This window comes from Homarus americanus, unplaced genomic scaffold (assembly GCF_018991925.1).
Source record: "Homarus americanus isolate GMGI-L3 unplaced genomic scaffold, GMGI_Hamer_2.0 scaffold45562, whole genome shotgun sequence".
Taxonomy (NCBI): Eukaryota; Metazoa; Arthropoda; class Malacostraca; order Decapoda; family Nephropidae; genus Homarus; species Homarus americanus.
The window spans coordinates 3,855,694-3,880,916 of NW_024744839.1; the positions used below are offsets into that span (position 1 = coordinate 3,855,694).

The following is a 25,223-nucleotide window of genomic DNA, read 5'->3' on the forward strand; positions in this document are numbered from 1 at the left end:
GGACAAAGGGAGGCTGGGGAACGTAACTCCCGTATTTTATCTATTTCTTATGGGGAAAATTGAGTCTGTTAACGTTGTTTCCGTTATCGCCGCGGTTTTCAGGAACGGAACCACGACGTTAATCGAGGACTTACTGTAGTACACAATTACAGTACAGTACTATAATTTACTACCTAACACATTAAAAACCTTAATAAAATACTATCTAGATGAAAATATGCAGCTAAAACCATTAAGGAAAGCTTAATGAAAGTTTAACACAATCACCATTTGCATACAGTAGATCCTGGCTGCTTGGCCCCAAGCCTCATCATAGCAACTCAGCCTGGCTGGGGATGCTGCCTCTGCTGACATTTAACAAACAATACAGTAATCCACTCACCCACTCCCTCTCTCGCACACACAAAAATACTTATTCCTTTTAAAATTTTGACCTTATGATAGTTATTTCTTTTACTTTCTTTGCACATTATGTATATAGGAGTGTGTACATGTGTAACTGAGTAAAAAAAAGTGAAGAAGGTTAAACTTATCTACCCCAAATTACAAGTTGAATAAACTATAACATTACTCACACCTCAGCCTGGTAGGGAGAGGACTAGGGGGATGTGGCCACCCCAACTGACTCCTGGGGAGGGGGAAAGAAGATTTGCTGGATTCTAAATTCATATAAGCGAGGGAAGCTTTTGTAATATGATAAATTAGGTGGTAATTTAGAAAATTCGTATAAGCGAATTTTTATATCTCAAACGTTCATATAGTGAGGGATACCTGTATTGCATTTTATTTGTACTGTATTATTGTTTATATTTCGGTTCTTGAAGGATTACTATACAGTTCCTGAATTTTTTTTTCTCAAAATTACTTACTACAGTAGTTTTGTGGACTGTTAGCATTATGCATCCTCTTAACTTGTGTTTTATACTGTATTAAAAATCACAATTTTTTTTTTTATGGTAACACTAACAGTGCATTTTCTTCAATCTGTAGGATGTTCATCACTTAGAGAAGCAGTTGCCACACCTTCAAGCATGCTACAAAGTCCCTAATCCTATGTTCAGCCACTTAGACTTCCTCTGGGCCACTGATGCTCGATCTCTCGTCTATGAAAAAGTTTTTGAGGTTCTTGATATAGCTGTCAAAAAATACCAGTAAAAGAAGACAAAACAGTGCAAAAGGAAGATAATTGTGGTTGTTTCATCACCAGTACAGTACGTATTGCAAAAATACATGACATTAATTTTATTGTAAAATATTATGGGTAGATTTTCTGTTACTTTATGAATATGAAAATATTCTTCTTTTTTTCAAAAAACTAGTGGATTATTCTAATTTATGTAAAGAGTGAGCCATATCTTATACAGACAGGAATTGAGTAATAATGTATTACATAATTTATTTTTCTATGTTTTATACTGGGTAAGTATTTTAACCTTAGAAATGCAGATGCATCCACATGCACATATAAGCACGCACACACACACACACACACACACACACACACACACACACACACACACACACACACACACACAGAAACAACAAGAAACAAATGAATGTACCGAGTTATGAATAATAGGTGAAAGTTAGTGGTTTTCTTACCAAGCTGATCTATGGTATCTTGGATAAAATTACATAATTTAACTCCTAAATTTAGTGAAATTGACCTTGGCAAGCTTGCATTGTAAAGGTGTCGTCACAGGGGCACTTGTACTGGCACTTTTTGCTATCGGCTAGTACTAGCGGCTGGTTTTCTTTTTCTGGGGCTAGCAGCTGGAGTTTCATTAAAAGTATTGATCATTCTGAAATTTACTTAAGATATTGATAATATATAGCGCAGTGCAGTGTTGATTTAAATAAAATAATCTTGAATTACACCTAGTAAACTTAAAATTTTATTGGTGAAATTACTGCATCAAACATGAGTCCCCTGAAAGGTGATTTCTCTTCCATCCCCACTTCCTTCTCTTCTCCCTTCTCCTCCACCCCCACTTCTAATTCTCATCATCATCATTAACCAGGAACCTTCTACATACACACCTTAAAGTAAGTGTACTTTACTGCATTTTTTTTTTACTTTGTATGTACTTTTCTGTGAGCTGGAACCAATTACCCAATATCCCAGGGGTGTTTCCTAGATAAATACACAACACTAAAACTTTGAACAGCATTGTAGGACCATTTTTTTTATTTTTGGAGGACAACTGTCACACCCTAATATATATATATATATATATATATATATATATATATATATATATATATATATATATATATATATATATATATATATATATATATATATATATATATATATATATATATATATATATATATATATATATATATATATATATATATATATATATATATATATATATATATATATATATATATATATATATATATATATATATATATATATATATATATATATATATATATATATATATATATATATATATATATATATATATATATATATATATATATATATATATATATATATATATATATATATATACATTATGAACCACTTTACGCTGTCAATTGAACCATCGTACAAATGAAGCGAGAAACGTAGAAAGTGAACAACATAACATGGGATTAATTGAAATAGAGACCGGGCCGACCCCCAAACTCCACTTTTTCCTGACACAATACGTATGTTTTACTAAAAATAACATCTTAACTTTATGATGGTATTCACACACACATAATATAGAAGGGAACAATCAATAAGAGAATAATATACTGAAGGTTAGGTTAGAAAAAAACAAGGTTGGGGTTAACACTTACGTTAGTAGAAGAGATGGGTCGGCGTAGGGGAATGGAGGCTGGTTCCGAGGCAGAGGGAAGGCTACTGGCCCTCAGGTGAGTCTTCATCGCTGTCATCCACACTTACTAGTGCCTCCCTGACAAATCCCTCAAAGTCATCATCACTGTCTCTGCCTCTGTCACTATCACTGGCTTGGGCTGGCTGTGGTGGGTTGCGGGCGAAGAACTTGGTTATGCTTTGCTGACGGCTGGTGTTTATGTTGTCGTGATAAACCTTGATGTAGGGCTCCATAGTCTGCAACAGCTGGGTAGTGAAGATTTCATACCTGTTAGCGTCAGGGTCGTCGGAAAGGAGGAGCGTGACTTTCTCAATACACTCGATGGCACCCCTTACATTACTATGGGATAACTGGCGTTCTTCTTGGGATGACGCACCACCTGCCTCTTCACTGACGTCATCATCATCTACCATCTCATCGGTAGTCACATCAGGATCCCTTATCACCTCCAGGATGTCGTCGTTGGTGGTCTTGGAGAAGCCTGCAGCTGTAACACTCTGCGCAGCTTCTCTGGCAAGGTCCACTGCTACTGCAACAGTCTGAACCTCACCAGTCACAGATTTACTCTGCCTTCCACCTGGAATACCTTGCAACACATGTCTCCATGCGTGACGAACCGTTGCTACAGACAGCTAATCCCATGCCTCCACCAAGAAGTCCACAGCTTTCTTAGCGTTGAATTTTCTCCAAAAGTGTTTCACAAGTACTTCTTGCTCTGCCAACTGTTGTTCCTCATCGTCTTCGCTCTTGCTATCCGTGTCACCCAGGTTACGCAACTCATCCTTGGTGTTGGTGTAGTCGTTCAGGAGCTTAAACTTCTTTGCAGAGAATGCAGCTTTCACATTACAAATCAATTCTTGGTCCATGGGCTGTATTAATGACGTAGTGTTGGGAGGAAGGAAGACCACTTTTACGTTGGGGTGACGATCTAACAGTAGGGGCAAGTGTCCTGGTGCGTTGTCAAGCAGCAACAAAATCTTGAAAGGAACATTCTGTTGCTCACAGAATTTCTTCACGTCGGGAACGAAACAGTCATCAAACCAGGAGAGGGACAGAGTAGAGAACATCCACGCCTTACTTGCGGTCAGCCAGTGGACATTTAGCTTGGTCATGTCTATGCTCTTGTAGGCGTGTGGCTTGCGTGCTGTGTGGATCACCGATAACTTGAGCTTACAGGTACCGGAGGCATTGGTGGTAAACAGGACGGTGATGCGCTCCTTCTGCAACTTCCGGCCCCGACACTTGCTGGCATTCTTCACAACGAAGGTCTTGGAAGGTAGCTTTTTCCAAAAAAGACCAGATTCGTCCATGTTAAACACCTGGTCGTCGGTGTACTGTCCTTCCTCCATAATCTCATGTAAAAACGGAGGAAAATCCCTAGCCGCAACACGGTCAGCACTAGCTTCTTCACCACCAATGTTAATGTTGGTGATCTTGTTCCTCTTCTTAAACCTCTGCAACCACCCAGAGGAAGCATTGAAGGGTTTGGGCTCTGCAATTCCCATCTTACGTGACACTGCAGCATACAGTTCACGTGCGTAGGTCAAGGGGCTTGAACGCTCCCGCGGCAGGGCACGTCATAGTATACATTAAACCAATCACAGCTAGCGGGGGAGGGAGAAAAGGATGCTTGGCCCAATCACAGTCCGATACATCATATGACGTCACCGATAACGCAACAAAGACATACACTGCGCAACCTACTCGCGCCGCTTACCCAACATGGCGGGAGGTTTGAATCCAAAAATGGCGCTGCCGAAGAGATCCACGCAGTCAGCCTGCAGAGCACACGACTGCAGTGAGTGACTTGTGTTCGTGGCATCACAGAACGTGGGAAACGCTGCGAAAGGGGTAAAATATATATATATATATATATATATATATATATATATATATATATATATATATATATATATATATATATATATATATATATATATATAATATATATATATATATATATATATATATATATATATATATATATATATATATATATATATATATAATATATATATATATATATATATATATATATATATATATATATATATATATATATATATATATATATATATATATATATATATATATATATATATATATATATATATATATAGTCAACCCTCACTTTATGCGGTTAATGTAACCCACAGGGTACCGCGGAAAGTGAGAAACGCGTAAAGTGAATAGCATAACATATGGGATTAAATGAAATAGAGACCAGCTGACCCCCAAACTCCACTTTTTCCAACACAATACCTATGTTCTAGTAAAAATAACATCTTAATTTTATGATGGTACATGCACACAATTAATACTTAAGAGAAATAGAGAAATACAGTTGCCAAGTTAATGTCCATTCAAATAATGGACTGACTCCCTCCCCCTCTTCTCACACTACACTCCCTGGCTCTTCCCTCTGAGAAATTTTGGGGGGAAAACCAGGTATAGTAATAAATAATTCCTCAAACTAAAGTTAGGATAATATAATTGACATTGCTGGATTCCTTGTAAGACCAGGAATATTTTGAATATAAATGTCATATATTTTTCATAAAAGATAACATATTTACTCAGAGTAAACATTACATCTAAAATTTGTATGTCTAATGCAAAATCTATGATGTTTATATTCAAAATGATCATCAAATTGTAAGAATTCCAGCAATGTAAATTATATTCTGGCCGGGTAATTTGTATGAATTTTATGAGCTAAAACAAATATCTTCAGTTAATAATAAAAAAAATATTCTTCACGACACTATCTGTCAATCAAAGTACCCCACCTTGCCTCCCCCCCTCTTCCAACTGCGCCAGATGGTCGGTCCGTCCCAACCCTCCCCCCAAACCCCCCACCAACCCTCCCTACAAGAGAAATGTTGGGTGAAAAACTAGATTTTAACATTTAGTATTAAATAATACCTCAGATTAAAGTTACGATAATATAATTGACATTGCTGGATTCCTTGTAAAATCAGGAATATTTTGAATATAAATGTCATATATTTTGCACAAAAGATAACATATTTACTCAGAGTAAACATTATATCTAAAATTTGTATGTCTAATGCAAAATCTATGATGTTTTTATTCAAAATGATCATCAAATTGTAAGAATTCCAGCAATGTAAATTATATTCTGGCCGGATAATTTGTATGAATTTTATGAGCTAAATAAAAAATTATACTTCACCCGTGCAAAGTAAAGGGGTACACCCACCACGGAATGTGAGCATCCTGGGTTCTGGCAGGGCACCAAGAACTGGAACCCATGAATGGGACCGCCAGAAGTGAGGGTTGTATAAAAGTATTCTTACATTCTTAATATTTGTAAATACTGAATGTGAATTTCTATGGTATGTATGTAAACAATATTGGATAAACAAGTTAATATTAACCAATACAATTGTAAAGGAGCACATACTGTATAGCATTGCCATAATTGATAAACATCCCAAAAAATGCTTTGGAGAAAACAGGAGAATCAGATAATTACTATAGTACAGAATGTATATTGTACTACTGTATGCAGTATGTTTATGATTTTGTCATAATTTAAATCATTTTGGATTCAAATAAATTTGAATCTCCTGCTGTATTTTAATATTAGCATGAAATCTGCTAAAAAAATTTGGTTCAAATTATTGGAACCCATTCCTCATGCCCATGTCTGTAGTACAATGATAATAAAGTCGCCTCCCCCAAACCATTCCAAGTACAAATTTATCCATTTTCTTAAAAAAAAACCAACAACAACCCTGCAGGTCAGCATCACTACAAGGATGAATAAGAAACTCTGAGAAGAATTAAAGAAGTTCATTCAATTGAAATCACAATTATATTCACTATAATGACTTTCCAACACAACATAAACTTCCTTAGAGTAATTGGTAAAAGGAAATTGTTTCAAGGGTGATCCTAATTATCCTTTAATTACATGTACTATGTGAGTTTACATTGTGCCTACATCTTTATCCCTAAAGTAGAAAACCAATCCTGGTATTTTACTTGAGCTGATCCGTTTAATACTGTGGCTTTCAGTATACTTGCCTCTGCATTGTCATTTTTTACTAAGTTAAAAGTCTGACTGCTTCCAGATGCTGTAGTTCCTGCTGATTTAATCTCTTTGCTAATATCTAGAGATGTGGCTGTCACCTCAAGGTCATGCCTGAGTGTTGAAAGTAGAGAAAAATAAAACATTTAGTACACAACACAAAAATAAAATATGTAACTCAACACTTCATACTCGACACACCAATCAATCTTATATTCTTTCTTAGTTACAACTCAGAATTATGAGACTTGCTACAGTTTAGTAATGAAAAGTCTGCCTTATTATGATGTCACTCTCACATAGGCTGGTGACTTACTGTTATCTGTTAAATTTCTTTCCATCTGAAAATTACAACCACACAAATTCCTTCACTTCTGAGATGAGTGCCTTGAAACATACTTTATGATTAGTATTTGATTAAACAAATAATAGGACACAAAAATCACATTTATTCTTTAATCTTCCAAGGATCTTCTGTGGAACGAGGAATTATTACATGGAAATGAAATTACCTATACAGAAGTACTGTGCTATGTTTTTGTCCCGAACTCCTCATATCATCTATGCCTATAATGACTTAATAAATTTTGGTGGTGTAGACTTGGAAATTATTGTCTTAATTCCTTCATCATGATATATCAACATTATGAACTTGGAGATCACAGAAACAGGATTTACAGTATTCTTTTCGCAGCCATATTCATGACAAATACCAATAATACCTACCAGGTAACTAAGCAACCATGCTATTTCATAACTATAATACTATACTGTATTGTATTTACAGAAATTAAAATCATATTGCATTATGATCTTTGGCAAAGCAAGAAGAAAAAAATTGCACATAACACACCTGGGGTTCTCAAGAACTGAAAGCACCAAGCTTCCCTCATTTAAGTGAAGTGTTGAGTTTCCTGTGACATCAGTAACATGTACATCAACTTTGCCTGATCCAACAAAGCCTGAAATCTGGCCATGAAATCCAGCTGCAAAGAGAAGATATCACATCAAGGAAGTTTATGTAAATTTAGGAATATAGTGCAGGTACAAAAATTCATATGTAATGGCAGATTACATATGAATTTTTGCACCTGCACTCTTCCTAAATCTCCACTCTTCAGAATCTGAGTACTGTACAGTACTGTACAAGCATCATGAACTTTTTATTGCCATCCCTATTAAAAACTGATTTTTAAGAAAATACAAAAACTGTACTGCACAATAAAATGTCACTACTGTATTTCAACTGCAGTAGAATCTCAGCATTTTCACTTCACATACCCACATTAGGGTATGTGGAAATAATGGTGGCAGAAAATACATACTGGGTAGTTATGTACCTGTACTTCGATTATTTAATAATTTAATAAAGTATACTTGTATTACTGAACACTTACCCTATAGCTGGTCATTCCGTATATGTATGGGAAGAAAGTCATTGGCTTTCTTGGTCGTCCCATACATATATGGTCTATAATAACGTTAGTACATGCATGTGGAATCTTCCTCTGATGGGTCCTATGGTTGTATTTTGGTACTGTATCTGGCAACCACCCCCACCCCACCCACGCAATTGCGTTACCCTTTTATATATATATATATATATATATATATATATATATATATATATATATATATATATATATATATATATATATATATATACACACAGTGAACCCTCACTTTACGCGATTAATTCAACCCCCGGCAGCCCGCGTAAAGTGAGAAACGCGTAAAGTGAACAACATAACATATGGGATTAATTGAAATAGATACCGGGCCGACCCCCAAACTCCACTTTTTCAGACACAATACCTACAGTACTTTGTAGTAAAAATAACTTCTTAATTTTATGATGGTATGCACACACAATTAATAATTGAGAGAAATATCAATAATATTAGGTTTTTTAACATTTACATTAGTAGAAAAGATGGCTGGGCACACGGGGATGGGGTGTTGGTTCTGAGGCAGAGGGCAGATTATTGGCCCTCACCTGTATCACTTGTATCAATTATATCACTATCCACCACAGAGGCTTGCAGGGCCTCTTTGTCAAACCCCTCAAAGTCCATATAAGTTCATATCCTCACTATCATTATCACTATCACTGACTTGGGTCGGCTGTGGTGGGTGGCGGGTGAAGAACTCGGTAATGTTTTGATGACTGGGCTTACTTAGCAGACCCTGCTCGCGCCTAATTTAAAGGGCACACACACTCATGAAAGTGAGCATTCCGGTTTCGCAGGTACCACGTAAACGCGGGGAAAAGAGTAAGTGGGACCGCAGAAAAGCGAGGGTTGAATATATATATATATATATATATATATATATATATATATATATATATATATATATATATATATATATATATATATATATATATATATATATGCTAATATATATATATATATATATATATATATATATATATATATATATATATATATATATATATATATATATATATATATATATATATATATATATATATATATATATATATATATATATATATATATGGGATTAATTCCAATAGAGACTGGCCTGGGTGGGGTATTTCCCATAAAAAAAATAGTACAGATACATATAGCATGTGTTCCGACTTAGAAACGTCCTCAGGAACGGAACCCGTTTGTAACCTGGGGACCCTGTGTGGTTTTGCTCAGACACTGGTTCATTCATATGTCATATGTAATGTGGTATTTCCAGGACTTACAAAAATTCAGTGGACATGTAACCTACTGTTAGAGAATGCCAAGCCCACTAGTGGGTGCTACGAAGTGAAATTTAGGAGGAAAAAATCCATTTTATTACTGTTACAATAATAAAATAATAATCTTCTGTACTCACTGATAACAACTTGACCTTGTTTGATCAATAAATCTGTACAACCATGAAGATTATTGATAATAATATCTCCTCGATGGGCTGATATTTGACCCTGGTTCATGTAGGACGACTCAACTGCAGTACTTAGCTCCTCAGCTTCAATATCTAAAATAAGTCCTTGAAGTCTTTTTGCTTTTAATTTCTGTGGGTGAAAAGGAAAAATATTCAAATACTGTACTGCAGAACTATAAAATTATGTAATTCAATTATAGTTACACATGAAGTGAATTTCCTTGCAAAATAAAACAGACATTATATTTCTTTAAATTAAATACTTTACATACATACAGTACTTGAATAATTTGATCTAGATAGGATCTGGGCCCTTCAGCTCTTCCAAAGGCCATGGGTGGATTAATTATCATTATGGTAATAAAACATTGGACTGAGCTGATGAGAACCTATTTAAAGGCTGAAGAGAAATGAAGTCATGATCTGTGAGATTGTCCTTAACTTATTAAGGCATACATATTAATCTTGCATAGCCACAGACTACAGTTCTGTACTTCAATATACATGTTGACACAGAAATAAGAGAAACTTCTGATTCAGAGTTGACTCCTCAATCAGAGCTATGACTCCTTCATGACTTAGAAAAACAGAAGGGGAAGAAATATTCTGAATATCCCTTCATACAAGCTCCACAAAATGACTTTTTTAGATGCCTTGAGCCAAGATAGTAGGTAGATAGGCAGCTACCAAACAGGGAGGTACTACCGCCTTGGAAGATAATGGAAGCATAATGTCTTGTCTAATGGTAGACCCTGCTGCCATATGGCATCACTCACGAAAATTGTGACCAAGTCCCAGGTTGCTGATCTGACTTTCTGCCTCATTTACACACAATTGCAGGGTCTCAATTGTATCTCTTACTATTGACAACACAATATACATAGGTACAGTATATTGTTTCTCACGTTAGATTTTTTTTTTAAATTTTGCATTTCTTTATGGTTCTTTATTATTATTATTATTATTATTATTATTATTATTATTATTATTATTATTATTATTATTATTATCATCATCATCATCATCATCATCATCATTATTATTATTATTATTACATTTTTGCCCCCCAAGCCCCGATGTGGGTCAGTGACCTGTGCCCAGGTGGGCTAATCCCCGTAAAACAAAAAGAAAAAAAAATACTGATTAAGTAATTATTAGATGTTTTAATTGCTCGTATGTTGGCCTGGCGAATTGGCTAGGAATTAACATACCTAGGTAGCATTGCTGAGCGTCGCATTGAGAGCATTGAACAAAAAGATATATTTTCCTTGGTTCTATCCTTAACAGCTCACCCGATTAAAGGTCTTTGGAGTCCCTAGCTGTTGTCTCCTCCCACCTCCCCTTAGTAAATGAAGGATTGTACAGAATTGTGAATATGCTCCTGCTTTATGCACTATACTAGTGCAGGGACCATAATCCCACCTACATCTCTCAATGAGAGACAAAACTAAGCAGAAAGGTCAATGAACAACTCACAGATCTGGTAAGCAAATGAAAGGGGTGTGGAGTTACAATACTAAATTGTTATCCTGAAGGTTTCATGGATCCGTTTGGCTTGAGGTAAAACAGACACCCGAATTTGTCTAATAAAGCATAGCAGGAGTTATGCAATTTGACTCCTTATTAATATCCAATATATCTAGAACATTTTATTACTTCGTTTACCAAAGACTCTAAACAAAGGCACCTAATTTTTCTGATAAGAGCCCAATTTTGTACTCCCTATCCAATCACCGAAACCTGCACTCTTCTCATTTTCCTGAGCCAAACGCTCATTTTAAATTTTAAATTCTTAAGTCTTTGACACCAGTAAACCTGGAAAACCAAACCTGCACTTAGTATTTCACAGGCATGAATCCCAGTCCTTGCCTGTAAACAACAATAAGTGAATGTAGAGTCAGGTACAGTATTTTCTTGATTTAATGAACTAATTTGAGCCACCCCTTTTCATTAAATCAAAATTTCCACTAAATCGAATTTACGTATTTTTCCTCGATTTAGTTTAGTAAATAGTGTGTGATTTCATTAAATGTTGTGCCAAATGAGCTACTTGGACATGTGGTTTGTTTACATCTGCTCAGGGTGTCTTGCCGCCACCGCATGTTGTTCACTGCTACCTCTAGGTCTACCTCTCGGTCAACTAACTACTGTGCTTAGACATCGTGCCGAAAGTCTCTCAGAAGTCTCAGAAAGGAAGTGGTGTGGGGGGAAAAGTTAAAAGAGCGCAGCTATCAATTGGAAAAAGTTTGGAAATAATAAAACAAAATTGAAAACAAACACCGAACCCCCTAGTTTAAGGGAAGCCATGAATAATGTTTCTATTTGTTCTATGTACTGTACATATCATGTGTCTGAGGTGTCTCTGTAGGTGTGAGCATATTAACAGAATTGATCTTGATTTAGTGAACTAGTTCACTAAATCGATCGAAAAATAATGGAAAAAAATTCCTTTCACTAAAACGAGAGTTCGTTATATCAGATTCCGTTAAATTGAGAGTATACTGTACTGTACTGTGCAAGAGATAGTATGCCCCTAGCCTAGAACCAAGAGACTTGTCACCCCAGTTACCTATAAACCTAGACCAGACTCAAAAAGATCAGCAAACAGCATTTGCAAAAATTTCAAATCGATAAATTTAAAGACTTAATCATTGCTTTACACATGTGATAACAAACAGAACATCATCACTCCTGGCAATAAATCATGATGTGTTGCACAGTGGAGTTGCGATAATTTATGGTTTAGGTACCAGAAGACATCATGAATTGTCAAATCACAAATTATAGTTTAATTAATTTAAACTGAAATAATTAGTTTAGTCCCAGAGTACAAGAAATACCCATAAACTGTTCCAAAACTGCTTTAATAAACACTAAACATCATACACAATACATAAAAAAATAGTAACACATATTGTACAAAAATTAGTTCTGCATTACATAAACAGCTCCTTCCCTTCTCCTAATCATCCTGTGAGTTATGCCAATATCCATAAAAGCAGGAGCCATGCTGGCTGTGATCACACTAAGTCAACAAAACACCAAGAATTTAATGCTGCACCACATAATAACTCATCTGAGGTTGAATGTGGGAATTTTTGAGGGAAAATTTATTATTTTACGATAATGTTGTATATTAAGGAGGTCAGAGGGTGACTAGTGCTCAGGAACAAGGAGGGAGCTCAGTCCACCACCCAACTGCTTTACCTCCACCTCAACACATACTGTACTGTCATTCACTTTACACTTAATGTTTTTTTATTTTATTTTAGGGTTTCTTAGATTTATATTATACAAAAAACCTTCGCATTTCCGGCAAATGACCGGATAAACCGGGGGACGAAGGCGCGTTAATGATAATCATAACATTGTACATGGACTTTATTAACATGGGTAATAACAATAGCAATAATAATACAGTACTGTATTACTAATAATAGTAATAATGGTATTAAATAATAATACAGTAATAACAACAATGTAATAATAATTATACAGTCTTAGTGTATTACTCTATAGACAGTATTACTGTATATCAATAGCGTATCATTTTAGCTTAACCCCTTTTAATTTCAATCGTCTTACAGGTTGAAGAATCAGGACTATATTTCATTGCAAATGACTGCAAGGAACCCTTAGCCTTTTGTATATCAGTCACCATTTGCTTAGTGACGCCATATTTGCTACAGCATCTCGCTACAAACCAACCACTCTCTAACTTCTGTAACAATTCCAGCTTCTGAGCTACAGTAAGCACTACACAACAGTCACAAGGCACAAAATACACGAGGAACAATAAAAGGGCGCAATTGAGAGGTAGCGAGATGGTGTGTACACACCAAGACTACAAGCGAGATTGAGGAGAGACATGCACTGTGATTAGTGGCGGGAGATGCGGACTGGGGTCTATTTTAGCAGCTGGGAAGTAAACATGGCAATCGGACTGAGGGAGAGAGACCAAATAGGAATTTGCCACATCCAGACATTGTCCAGACCAACTGAAATCAGGATCTAAGAGGTCCGGAAGTGTGAGAGTTTACTGTATTTTCTTTATATCTAAGTCTCATTAGAGCATTGAAGTGGTACAGTATTTATACATACTATATTTTCTTTATTTATAAGTCAAATTAGAGCATTAAAATTAAATTTCCACGACTTTTATGGTTTCTTATGTAAATAAGCAATGCGGCAGCCAGCGTTCGGCCATGAAATTTAAAAAAAATAGTAACATAAGCACCTGTGAATTTAAAAATGCAAATTATTGAGACTCCCTGTAAGCAAGACTGAATAATCTCAGAACCATTAAACATAACTACAGTTCATAATGTAGCTTCCCTTACTCATACAGAGATTTATGATCCCCTTATGAATTTACCTCATCTCTCTTTCATATGCACACACACACACACACATCAATAAATTTATGCTTAGAACACCTAACCACTAGGTAGTCTTGTTTAAGTATAATTATGTCACTCATCATTTACATTGTCCTCCAGAGGGCAGACTCTCAGTTATACCTCTTCTAATCCATCATGGGTAAAAAAGATACAGTAAAATTGCACTTACTGTTGTTTTAGCATTAATGAAGATGTTTCCTTGCATAGTACCTTCAGATGTTATGTGACCATGTTCAGTGTTAACATGAATATTATGACTTTTGAGCCCATGGGTATTTATTTCGCCGTTTACAGTTGACACATTTACTTCATCAGCCTCCATCCCCAATATCTGTACAGAGGCATCATCAAGCAACTTTACATCAAGATCTGGAAAAGATATATGAAGATGAAGAACAGTTCAACAGATGGTCAACTAAACACATCATAAGAAACAAATATTGTACAGTAGAACTTTTATACATCAGACTTCGCTTTTATCAGACTCTCTGAGGTGCTTCGGACTGCCCCTCTAATCACCAGAAATATTTTTAAAAGTCTGGAAAATCCAGCATCAATCCAGACAGTTTGTGTGTTTGTGCGTGAAGTTGAACATCTGTACATTGGTGTTGCTAGGAGTTGCTAACTAAGGCTGAAGTTACCTCCTTTTGATCTGTGAACATCAGAGAATCTGATATTTGTATTGAAAGTATTGTCAATTATCTAGTTTAGAAACTCATTAATCATCCTGAAGGGAAGTGTCACTTGTTTTATCTTGAGCATCAAACGGGAAGTAATTTGAGATCCTCTGTTATAAGCCGCGCCCACAATGACTGCCATTCTGAAACTTGAAATCAATTTAATTCTAATCTTTGGCAGCTCAGTCATTGCTGAGGTTGACAAGTTAACATTAGTAAATTAAAATGAGTTCGTAGTCTGATTCTCACCCGTCAATGTGCGGAGACACAGAGTTTGTGTTATATCTGTGTAAGTGGCAACACGGGGTTGTGAGTGTTGGCGGGAAGCATCTGAGCTGTCCCAAGCCCACATTCAGCCACGACCCCCCATCCTGTTCACAGGTATGTTTGATACTCCGTGTCACCCAGTCCTATGAAGTGACTTGACGTAGTTGTGTTTTATTTGAATATGCAAGTGATCCAGTAATGTAACTTTAATGTGTTTTAAGTAAAGTGTTCTGGCACCTTCAACTTTTAAAAACGTATGACATTCGTGTCAACACACATTCAGCCACAACCCCCAATCCTGTTCATAGATTCCTGTAGGCCAAGAGTGGTCGTTATAGGCTAGGACAACCTCCAACCATAGTAGTGGAAATGGAGGAAAACCACTGAGACCGGGTAGCATCATATACACGGAGGTGTTGGCCTGTTGGAACCCAGTGGCCCAGCCAGCCAGGTTAGCCGGCCACCCCAGCGGCTCAGCCAGCCAGGCTAACCCGCCATCCCAGCGGCCCAGCCAGCCACTCCAGCAGCCCAGCCAGGCTAGCTAGCCACCCAGACGCATGCTATTTACTGCCTATCCCTGATGAGCTTACGCAACAGTGTACACACAGCCAGATCACAGTAGCAGTGTTGTTTGTTTTGAGTTCACCTCTAAGTAAAGATTGCTTTGAGGCTGTGTTATTCATCCGAGTACCCATATGGGTATCTCTTCAGTTGTATGGGTGTGTGTGGAGACAGCATGAGTATGAGGTCGCCACTTATTTCTTGGCGAATGTAGAAATATAAAGGAGACAATCTACCAACCCTGATGGTGTTAAAGTATAAGTTTTGATTGTTCCTAAAGTCTTGTGACTGATTAAGAGCTGAGGTCAGGTACCTTGTATTGCTGGTGCTCAAGTGTGCCAGATGTAAAATTATAATGTTGTGTGTTCTTTTAAATGTACATCCAGTAATGGTGTAAGTGGAGATTGTAGCTAATTGGAATTGCAGAAGAGTCGAGCCAGGGAGTGGATCCTGTAGTTGAGTGTTACTGGAAGTATTCTTAAAATATAACTTCAATTTAATAAACCATTTTATTTGTAGGTTAGGAGTATCATTTTCCCGCAGTAATTACCTTCATTCTCTTCCATAGCTTGATACCAGAATTACAGTATACCCATGTGTCCTAACCCTTGAGCCAATGCTACCAAAGGTCAGAGGTTATGGAATAACTAGAAGAAGTAACATAACTAAGGTACAACTAATATCTATACCTGTACTTACTGAAGTAAGAAAGAGAGAGAAGAAAAAAAAAGGTTGAAGAGTTTAAAAGTTAACAGCAGTGGGATAAATTAATAAGAAAAGATTAATCAGAAATCCGCCCCCTTATATCACCCAAAATGATTCCAGGCGAGGTACCAATATTGGACCTCAAGAGGTGGTTAGAATCTACAGCGATGAATAATATGATTGTATGACATGAGCCATGCTTCTGGAGGCAATTTTGACAACAGAAGCTGCCCATATTTCAAAGGAATAAAGCAATAAAGTAATAAAATAGCTCAAATTAGCACTTTCCTTTTTTGGTGACACTTGTTGGGAATACAGGGTAATTATGACATCAGACTATGCGGTGAATGGGTTAACCTAACCTAAACTATGGAATTAACACAGTTCCGACTTACGAACAGACTGACTTACAAACAGGGTTCAGGAATGTAACCCATTCGTAACTTGGGTGTGTACTGCCTGCACAGCTGTACTGAGAAATTTAGGCAAAAGACGACTGGTATATAAATCTAGTTCTTTGAGTTCAGAGATGGTATACCGGTATATCAGTTATGTTGTACTACAGTAATTACCATTCCTTACATTCAATAGTAATTTTTGCGTAAAGGCAATGATATTCATAAAATAATGCGTACTGTACCGTGCTGTTTAATACAACCAGTGAGGGGCCGGTGGTAGAAGCGGTATCGCTCTTGCCTCGCAAGCAAGATGTCACGGGTTCGATTCCCGGGCCGGTGGAAGTTGTTTGGACATACTTCCTAGCCCCCATTAGTCCCTGTTCACCTAGCAGTAAAGTAGGTACCTGTTGTAAGTCGAAAGTTGCGAATTCATATTCAGGGAGTTGTTGGAGCTTCCAATAACTTGATGACATAAACCATTGACTCTTCAGGCTTCTACACCCTTGACTCTTCAGGCTTCTACGCTCTTAACTCATGAGACATAAAGGCAAGCATGAACTTAGCATGCTTCCCTGTTGGACACTGTAAACACTTCTGTGCTTCACCTTACACAAGGATGTAGGGAGGTGCCCAATAAATAATTAAAAAAAAGAAAAAAAAAAGTTACAGTATTTTATTTCTAACAACCATTTACAATACTAAGATAATTATTCAATCTATAAAGACTGATAAGTAAAGTTAACAATGGATAATTTTGAGACTACTGTACAGTACAAGTACTGTACTGTACTTAGCTACAAGTTAAAAGCTTACCATACTTGATTGGTATTTGTACTTCACAGAATATCTTAGATGACTCTGGGGTTGCAGTTATCACGAGAACATCTTTCAATTCTCCTATTAGTTCAACATTAATACCTTCACAGGAGACAGTGGGTAGTCCATAAATGTTAATAAATGCTCGATCTGCATCAGGATATTCCTGAAAAGATAAAATTTTATACTGTAAAGCAGTGGTCCTCAACCTGTAGTTAGCAGGGCCATGGAACCATATTATGGAGCCCCCTGCAGGGGTTTAATAAGAAACTATGAATTATAAGGGATTCTTTGTAAGAGTGAAATTAATGAAAATGTGTAATAAGTTAATACTGTACAACTATCATGTACCTAACATGTGTATTTCCCCCACACCAGGCCCAGATTGAGAGCCAGTCTTCTCACTGGGGTAAATACACACATTCTGTCCAAGAGTAAATGTAAAAAGTATGTAAAGTAACTGGTAACAGTTAGACGTGTAAAGCTGCAAATAACTGTACAATACATATGAGACTTTAGTTTCTTGACAAACATACCCATACATAAAATGTACAGTATAACATACTTTGTATTACCACTGAAGCTAAATTATATTTAAAGCTTTATACTTTGATCACATAGATAAAATCAAAAGTGACACAAAATAAGCACATCTTATTGCACTTTTGATACAATTAAGCTTACTCACTGCACGGTCTGTATGAGATTGTAATATAACTGCAATCATTTCTCCTTTTGCCTTTTATGCAATCTTTATTTAATATATTGGTATTTAACTTTTAACGAGAGAATTTTACCCTTACTGACCATATAAAATTGCTACATTTATATTACTGATAATAAAGTATAACTGCAGCAGGCACCACAACAGTGTGTTGCTGCCGTAACTTTTGTGAGTTACTGAAACATGAATTTTGGTAAATATCATCATTTATTAAAACTCTTGGGAATGATCCTTTAGCTTTCTGTAACAAATTGCAAGAAACTTCCAAGAAGTGTACCAAGGCGGAAACATGAGTTCACTAAGTAAGGACCATTGTAGTTGTGTATTACACACTTCACAAGAGCAGTCCAAGTTAACCAGAAATCTAAAGAAGAATCTCTACAGAAGGAAACTTAGTTGTGCCCTCAAAAGCATCCCAAAATGGGTAAAGGAATTGAACTTTTCATATTTTTGTTCTTTCCCCTTAGTTTTCCCATACAAATACCTGTCCTGTAAAATCACTCCATGACTTTCGTCAACCTAACGATGCTAAGTTTGCACTTCAAAGTTTGGAAAATGCTGCCCAGTGACCGGCAAAACACTAAGAAATGTAATGCTTCCCAGCAACCTACCTTATACTAAATGAACTTACATACCCTAACCTTAAAATAATATACTGTAATGTACCCTGTACTTCTATCCTACTGTAGGATACCACAGGTAGATTAGATAGGTAGGTTTTGTTAGTTCATCTTACATAGCATTCTCTGACTTATGAAAGGGTTACAATCCTGAAAAAAAAAACATTGTAAATCAGAGAATATTTTCCCAAAGAATCCCATTATAAAATCAAGATTTTGTATATTCCTATGAAAAAAAAGTACTGTACTTCCTCAAGTCTTAAAATCCGAAAACATGTTTTCATGATTTTTTTGCCATATTCTTTGAATATAAGCCAATAACAAATACAGAAACCATATATAAGCAGTACAGTAAATTGTCTACAGTAGTAATTTTGGTAATGCATGTAGTGGAGAAGACAGTAAACAGCAGAAATTACTTATGAAATTTGTTCATATTTTTCACATGTGTTGTTTGGATAACACAGTACTGTATTAAGTAATAAAAACGATATCACAAAATTTCCCTTTCATTTTTTGTTTTCATTTTTCTCTTATCTTCAATCATAAATCACCTGTAGTGGGCACTGAAAGAAGGCATGAAATTACAGGGTAAAACATGAAAAGAAACTAATCATATGGCAGTAATTTCATGCCTCTACATGCTTTGTAGATGAAAAACTAATTTTTTTACTGTAAATATGCCATAATTCTTCCGTGGCGTCGCGTGTTCACGTACCCTCTTAAACTATAAATGTGTGATTCTGGTGATTGTCAACACCTACAAGTAATGACGGAGACTCACATGGGGGTCTTATTGCCATTAATATTGGCTTGGTTGTCTTTTTTTTTCAATTCTATAGGCTTCAAAGGGGGGTCCAAGAAGTTGTGGGTGGGGAACATGGGAAGCACAGCAGCCCACCCATTTTTGTGGGGGGTGGGGGGGGGCAGGCTGTAAGTACCAGATATCAAAATAAGTACTTTCTATTTAATATAGTGGGGGGTCCGAGAGTGGAGCCATTAGCTAGGAAATTAGGTAGGTTTCTTTGGTTGGTTAGGTCAGGTTCTATTAGATTCTACCCATAGGTTGGGTATGTTAGGCCAAGTTTTATTCGGTTCTATGCATTATTTTGTATTTACTTTATATATAATGCAAATAACATAATATTAAACACAGACATGGAAACGACAATGCATAGAACCTAGTAGAACCTGACAATCTTTTTATTTATTCTATCCCGCTTCACAATTCTCCTCCCGGCGCCATTTTCGTTGCTTACCTCACTGAATCCCTCTTCAAGAGACGTTTCTAAATGATGGTGAATGCTTCCACGTATTCTTCCTCGCCAATGCTGATGTATATCAACCCCAATATTAAGGTAAGTTGTTTTACACATAAATTAATGATAATGCATAGAACCTGATCTAACAAACCCATAGGTTGGGTATGTTAGGTCAGGTTCTATTAGGTTCCATGCATTGTCGTTTCCATTTTTGTGTTTAATATCATATTAGTGAGTAGAAAAAATTTCAACCAATTCAGAACAATTCCTTCTGGTGGTCACCCTCTAATACACCTTTACCATACTTGTTATGTTATCTGGTACCATTGGAAGTAATTTCGTTGAAGTATCGGTATTATTTAAGTTTCAGTCATCCAGGGAATCTCGGAGGGGTCTGGGGTGGAGAAGCCCCCTGGTCAGGTTAGATATAGGTTTGATTATGCTAGATTAGGATAGGTTAGAGTTACATTAGGTTAGGTTAGGTTGGGTTAGTTTGGATACCTAAATACAGGGACGCCCAAATCTAAAATTTTACCAAAGTACCATGGTGTAATTTTACATTATTTGTGAAAATGAGAATATGCTCAGACTGAGCAGGTCAGTTACACACAAACCGAGTTGACAACACACGCTGACTCTGCAGATTTTTCATAGTAGTATTTACGGTATATAATTCATTCTTCACGTACCCCGTACCGTACATAGATACATTATTTTAGTGTCATATAAGTTTTTATCGTGTTTTAACCTGCAATTTCCCTAATCCTTCATGCCCTAGTAATGCTGATCTCAGACATACCCATTTTTATTACCGTCACCCAAAGTACATGTGGAAAAAAATTACGTAATTGAACTTCTGGTGTTATCCGTCTGCTTCCCTATTACCCAATAAATATTACCTGTGGGTTTGTGGGTTTTATAAGTAAATCCACAGTTCCATTTGCGTGGAGAACTCCAAATCCTGGATTCACATGCAAGTCCTTGCCCATCAATTTAATGTAGTCTTCTGTAGCGTGTGAAAATATGAATCTACGATTAAAATCTGAATTCCTCCATCCATTGTTTCCAATATATTTTGTTGCGATGTTTGTCATTTTAATAGATGCATTAGATCTTGTCAAACAGTTCATTTGTTTAATGAAACGGAAGAGTGTAGAAGGGACTAGAGTCATATTTCTTTGGATTAAAAATGTTTCTATGGACACAGTCAAAGCCGGTGCCGGTACTCTACAGCCCCAATAACTCTGGTCTGTTTACAACTACAGACGGACGGACAAGCAGTGTTGCCAACTCGGATTTTCAAATGTCGCTAGGCTGGTACCTAAAAGTAGCTAAATGTCGCTAAATCTTCCATGGAAAGTCGCTAGCTATTATTCCCAAGTTTCTTGAATGGTAAAATTGTCTGTCTTTCTGCACTAAAAGGCTCTTCTGCTTTCTTGTGTTTTTTAGTGTTTTTGTGTTTTTCAATGTCGCACAACTTAGCAGACAAAGTACACTTGCAAAATTTACAAAATCCTTTTTTATTATCTCCTGGCACCTCCAGAAGCCAATTTTTGTATCTGTCATCTCTGAGCCATTCCTTCCTAAATCGCTGCGAATACTGTGGCTTACCCATTTTCTATTGGGACTATGAAGGGTTCAAATTAATAAACAGCATGCAAACAAGCGGAAACTTTCCTTGATGTTTTTTGGCAAAGCGGGTGAACAGTGTCGGGGCAACTGTATGGAGTCTATGGGTCACCCATGGTGGACGCGGATGAGAAGTTTGGAACCACGCAGGCTTGATAGAATTAATTCTATAAGATGTTTTGCTAATATTCTTTAAAATTTAGCGTATTAATGAAATTCATATTGCATATCTGACAAAAAGGTAAGTTACCCAGGTGCTACAAAGGCGAAGGTAATAGACAAATAAATGACGACACGGCAACATTAGCCATGGACGGGCTGACATCAAGTGATCAGGAAATAGACGTGTCCCTCCTTCTGTACCAAGACCCGTTCAAATGTAATAAACTTTTCTTATTATTTATTATCCCTGTAACCCCGTTGCTATATATTATGGCTCGAAATTAGGAAAACTGAGTTTTCATGGACAGTCCAAAAGTATCCAGAAAGTCGCTAGATTTCTGTGGATATCTCTAGATTTGCGACAAGTCGCAAATCTCTCTAAAATGTCGCTAGAACAAAACTAAAAGCTCTAGATCTAACTACAAAGTCGCTAAGTTGGCAACTCTGCGGACAAGGTGCAGTACTACGGCTGGCTTCCTGTAGGACAAGATTATTATTACTGTAGAATCCTTGCCTTGTCCTAGCTTTATCCGACGTAGCCTTCATCAAGCAGAATATATATATATATATATATATATATATATATATATATATATATATATATATATATATATATATATATATATATATATATATATATATATATATATATATATATATATATATATATTTTTTTTTTTTTTTTTTAACCACTAAGCATCTAGGAGGATCCATTGGTAGCACATGCTTTCAGAAAGCAGCTCAAACATGGGCTGATAAACTTTTATCAATCTGATAACAAACAACCCAAATCCCAGTGCCGAATGGGGTATTCTCAACACAGTCATGACAAAAACCTGCAGAGAGACCTACAGCCAGATCGAAAGAATACATCAGGATTGTTTTGATGAAAATGACCCGAAAATCAATGTACTAGTCGATGATAAACGTGCTGCTTTAACTGGCTGACAGAACAACCCTCAGTCTCAGACCAAAGCCGATACCTTCCGCAAGAAGAAAGCGGCGGTCCAGCGCGAACTTCGCAATCTAAAGAACTGGTTTAAGAATAAAGCATGTGAATTGAAAAAAACTTGCAGATCAGCACAAGAAGTGCATAATTTTCAATTCCACCAAAACATTTTATGGGCCAATCACTCATGATGCAGCCCCCCTCCACAGGTAACTCCTTAATTAAAGATGAAGGCATCCTTCAGCGCTGGAAAGTGCACTACCTTTCACTGCTCAACCGAAACACCGATGTGGATGTCCTGACTACCCAGCAAGTCCCTCAGCATCCAGAGCTGACCCACCTCAGCTATCCTCCATCCCTGGATGAGGTAGCTACTGCCATCAAACAGATCAAGAATAACAAAACCTCAGGGCCTGATGGAATCCCACCCAAGGTGTATATAGCAGGAGGACCTCTGCTTACCAGCTGTCTCCACTCTCTCTTGGAGAATATAGGGGAAAAGGAGGAAATCCCCCAAGCTCTTAAAGATGCTCCCCATCCTCGATATTTATAAGAACAAGGGAGACCGGCCAGACTGTGGAATCTCGCTGCTTTCAGTAGCTGGCAAGATTATCGCCAGTCCTCCTAAACAGACTTCTTCCTAATGTGGAAAACTTCCTCCCAGAATCTCAATGTGGCACCACTGACATGAATTTTGCTGCCCGCCAGAAACAGGAAAAGAGCAAAGAGCAGCGACATGACCTGTACATGGCCTTCATTGACCTAATCAAAGCCCTTGACTCAGTCAACAGGGAAGCCCTCTGGCGGACCCTGAGCCGTTTTGGCTCCCCACCAAAATTCCTCGACATTGTGAGGCAACTCTACGATGGCAGGAACGGCAGTGTCCTGCACAATTGCACCTAGTCTGAGTTCTTCCCCATCCAAACGGGAGTAAAACAAGGATGTGTATTGGCACCAACTCTTTTCCATTTTCTTGGCTGCCTTCCTTCCTCATGCCAGTGCCAATTTAGCCGGCAGGGTGGACATCCAGTACCAGATGAAAGGAGACGACTCCAGGCAAGAAAAAAGGTGTCGCAGCTTCTATTACTGAACTTCAGTATGCAGACGACTTCACCCTTGTCGCTCACACTGAATGTGATCTACAGGATATCCTGAACACCTACACAGATGAGTATGCACACTTCAGCCTTGAGGTAAAAGTACCTAAGACTCAGATTCTCTTTCAGCCTGCCCCTGGTTCAGCCACACCACCACCATCCATCCAGCTTAATGGTACTACCCTTTCTAATGATACCCACTTTCGGCATCTCGGCTCCCACCTATCCACTACTGCGGACATCGAAAAAGAGATTCAACATTGGATCAGATGTGCATCTCAAGCCTTTGGCAGACTCCATACCCGTGTCTTCTGCTGTAGGGAGCTGAAATGATCTCCAAGGTTGCAATATATCAAGCAGTGGTCCTCTCCACCCTGCTATATGGCAGTGAGAATTGGGTTACATACAGGAGGCACCTCAAGGCACTTGAAAACTTTCACCAATGAAACAACTATAGAACCGGTGAGCCAGACCAGCATAATATGTAAAGTACTCGACAGCATTATCAGAGATGCTGCAATGGAACATCTACTACAAAACAACCTTGTAAAGGATTGCTAACACAGTTTTATGCCGGGGCGCTCCTGCTTAACACAATTGCTCAAGGTATTGGATATTTGAACCCATATTCTGGAACGAGGTGGTAATATCGACAATATTTACCTATATTTTGCCAACGCTTTCGACAGTGTACCCCATGAGAGGTTGAAAATCAAATTGGAAGGGTACGGAATTCGGGGAAATGTCCTAACGTGGATAGAAGAGTTTCTACATGATCGCAAGCTGTGTGTGGTGATTAATGGCACAGAATCATCATCCGTACCTGTCACAAGCGGGGTACCACAGGGCAGTGTATTGGGCCCGCTGTTGTTTGTTTGTTTCATAAATGACATGCCTGACGTTGTACACTCCTCCATACAAATGTTTGCCAATGACGCCAAGTTATTTCGGGAAATCAAGAACCAAGTTGACTGTGAAGAGCTGCAGAAAGACCTCTGTGGGCTCCAAGAATGGTCGAAGAAATGGCTGCTGAGATTCAATGTCACGAAGTGTAAGAGGATGCACCTGGGGCGTACCAACGGTAAGGAGGTGTATCATATGTCCCAACGGGATGAAAAAATGCATTATTTGAGACTGAATGTGAGAAGGACCTAGGAG

At 37.3% G+C, this 25,223-nt stretch overlaps 2 protein-coding genes across 8 annotated transcripts in view; one reads left to right on the forward strand and one right to left on the reverse strand.

Annotated features, from left to right (window-relative positions):
* LOC121878040 (gastric triacylglycerol lipase-like) overlaps positions 1-7,813 on the forward strand; it is a 41,314-nt gene extending 33,501 nt beyond the window's left edge. For 5 of the 7 annotated variants that reach the window (XM_042383999.1, XM_042383998.1, XM_042384000.1 and 2 more), the window contains one exon: positions 991-1,533. In XM_042383999.1, the coding sequence (XP_042239933.1) occupies positions 991-1,155 (165 nt within the window). In that variant the 3' untranslated portion in view covers positions 1,156-1,533. Of the gene's footprint in view, positions 1-990; positions 1,534-3,289; positions 3,314-7,681 lie in introns of those variants that run through there. The other 2 variants (XR_006091091.1, XR_006091092.1) reach the window with 2 other exon arrangements.
* Positions 6,642-21,506, reverse strand: LOC121878041 (protein FAM185A-like). Its single transcript, XM_042384003.1, has 6 exons — positions 21,128-21,506; positions 17,620-17,788; positions 14,368-14,567; positions 9,748-9,928; positions 7,748-7,880; positions 6,642-7,008 (listed from the first exon to the last, which is right to left on the reverse strand). The coding sequence occupies exons 1-6, from the start codon at positions 21,398-21,400 to the stop codon at positions 6,804-6,806; spliced, it is 1,161 nt and encodes a 386-aa protein (XP_042239937.1). The 5' UTR covers positions 21,401-21,506; the 3' UTR covers positions 6,642-6,803.
* Between the last annotated feature and the right edge of the window lie 3,717 nt (positions 21,507-25,223).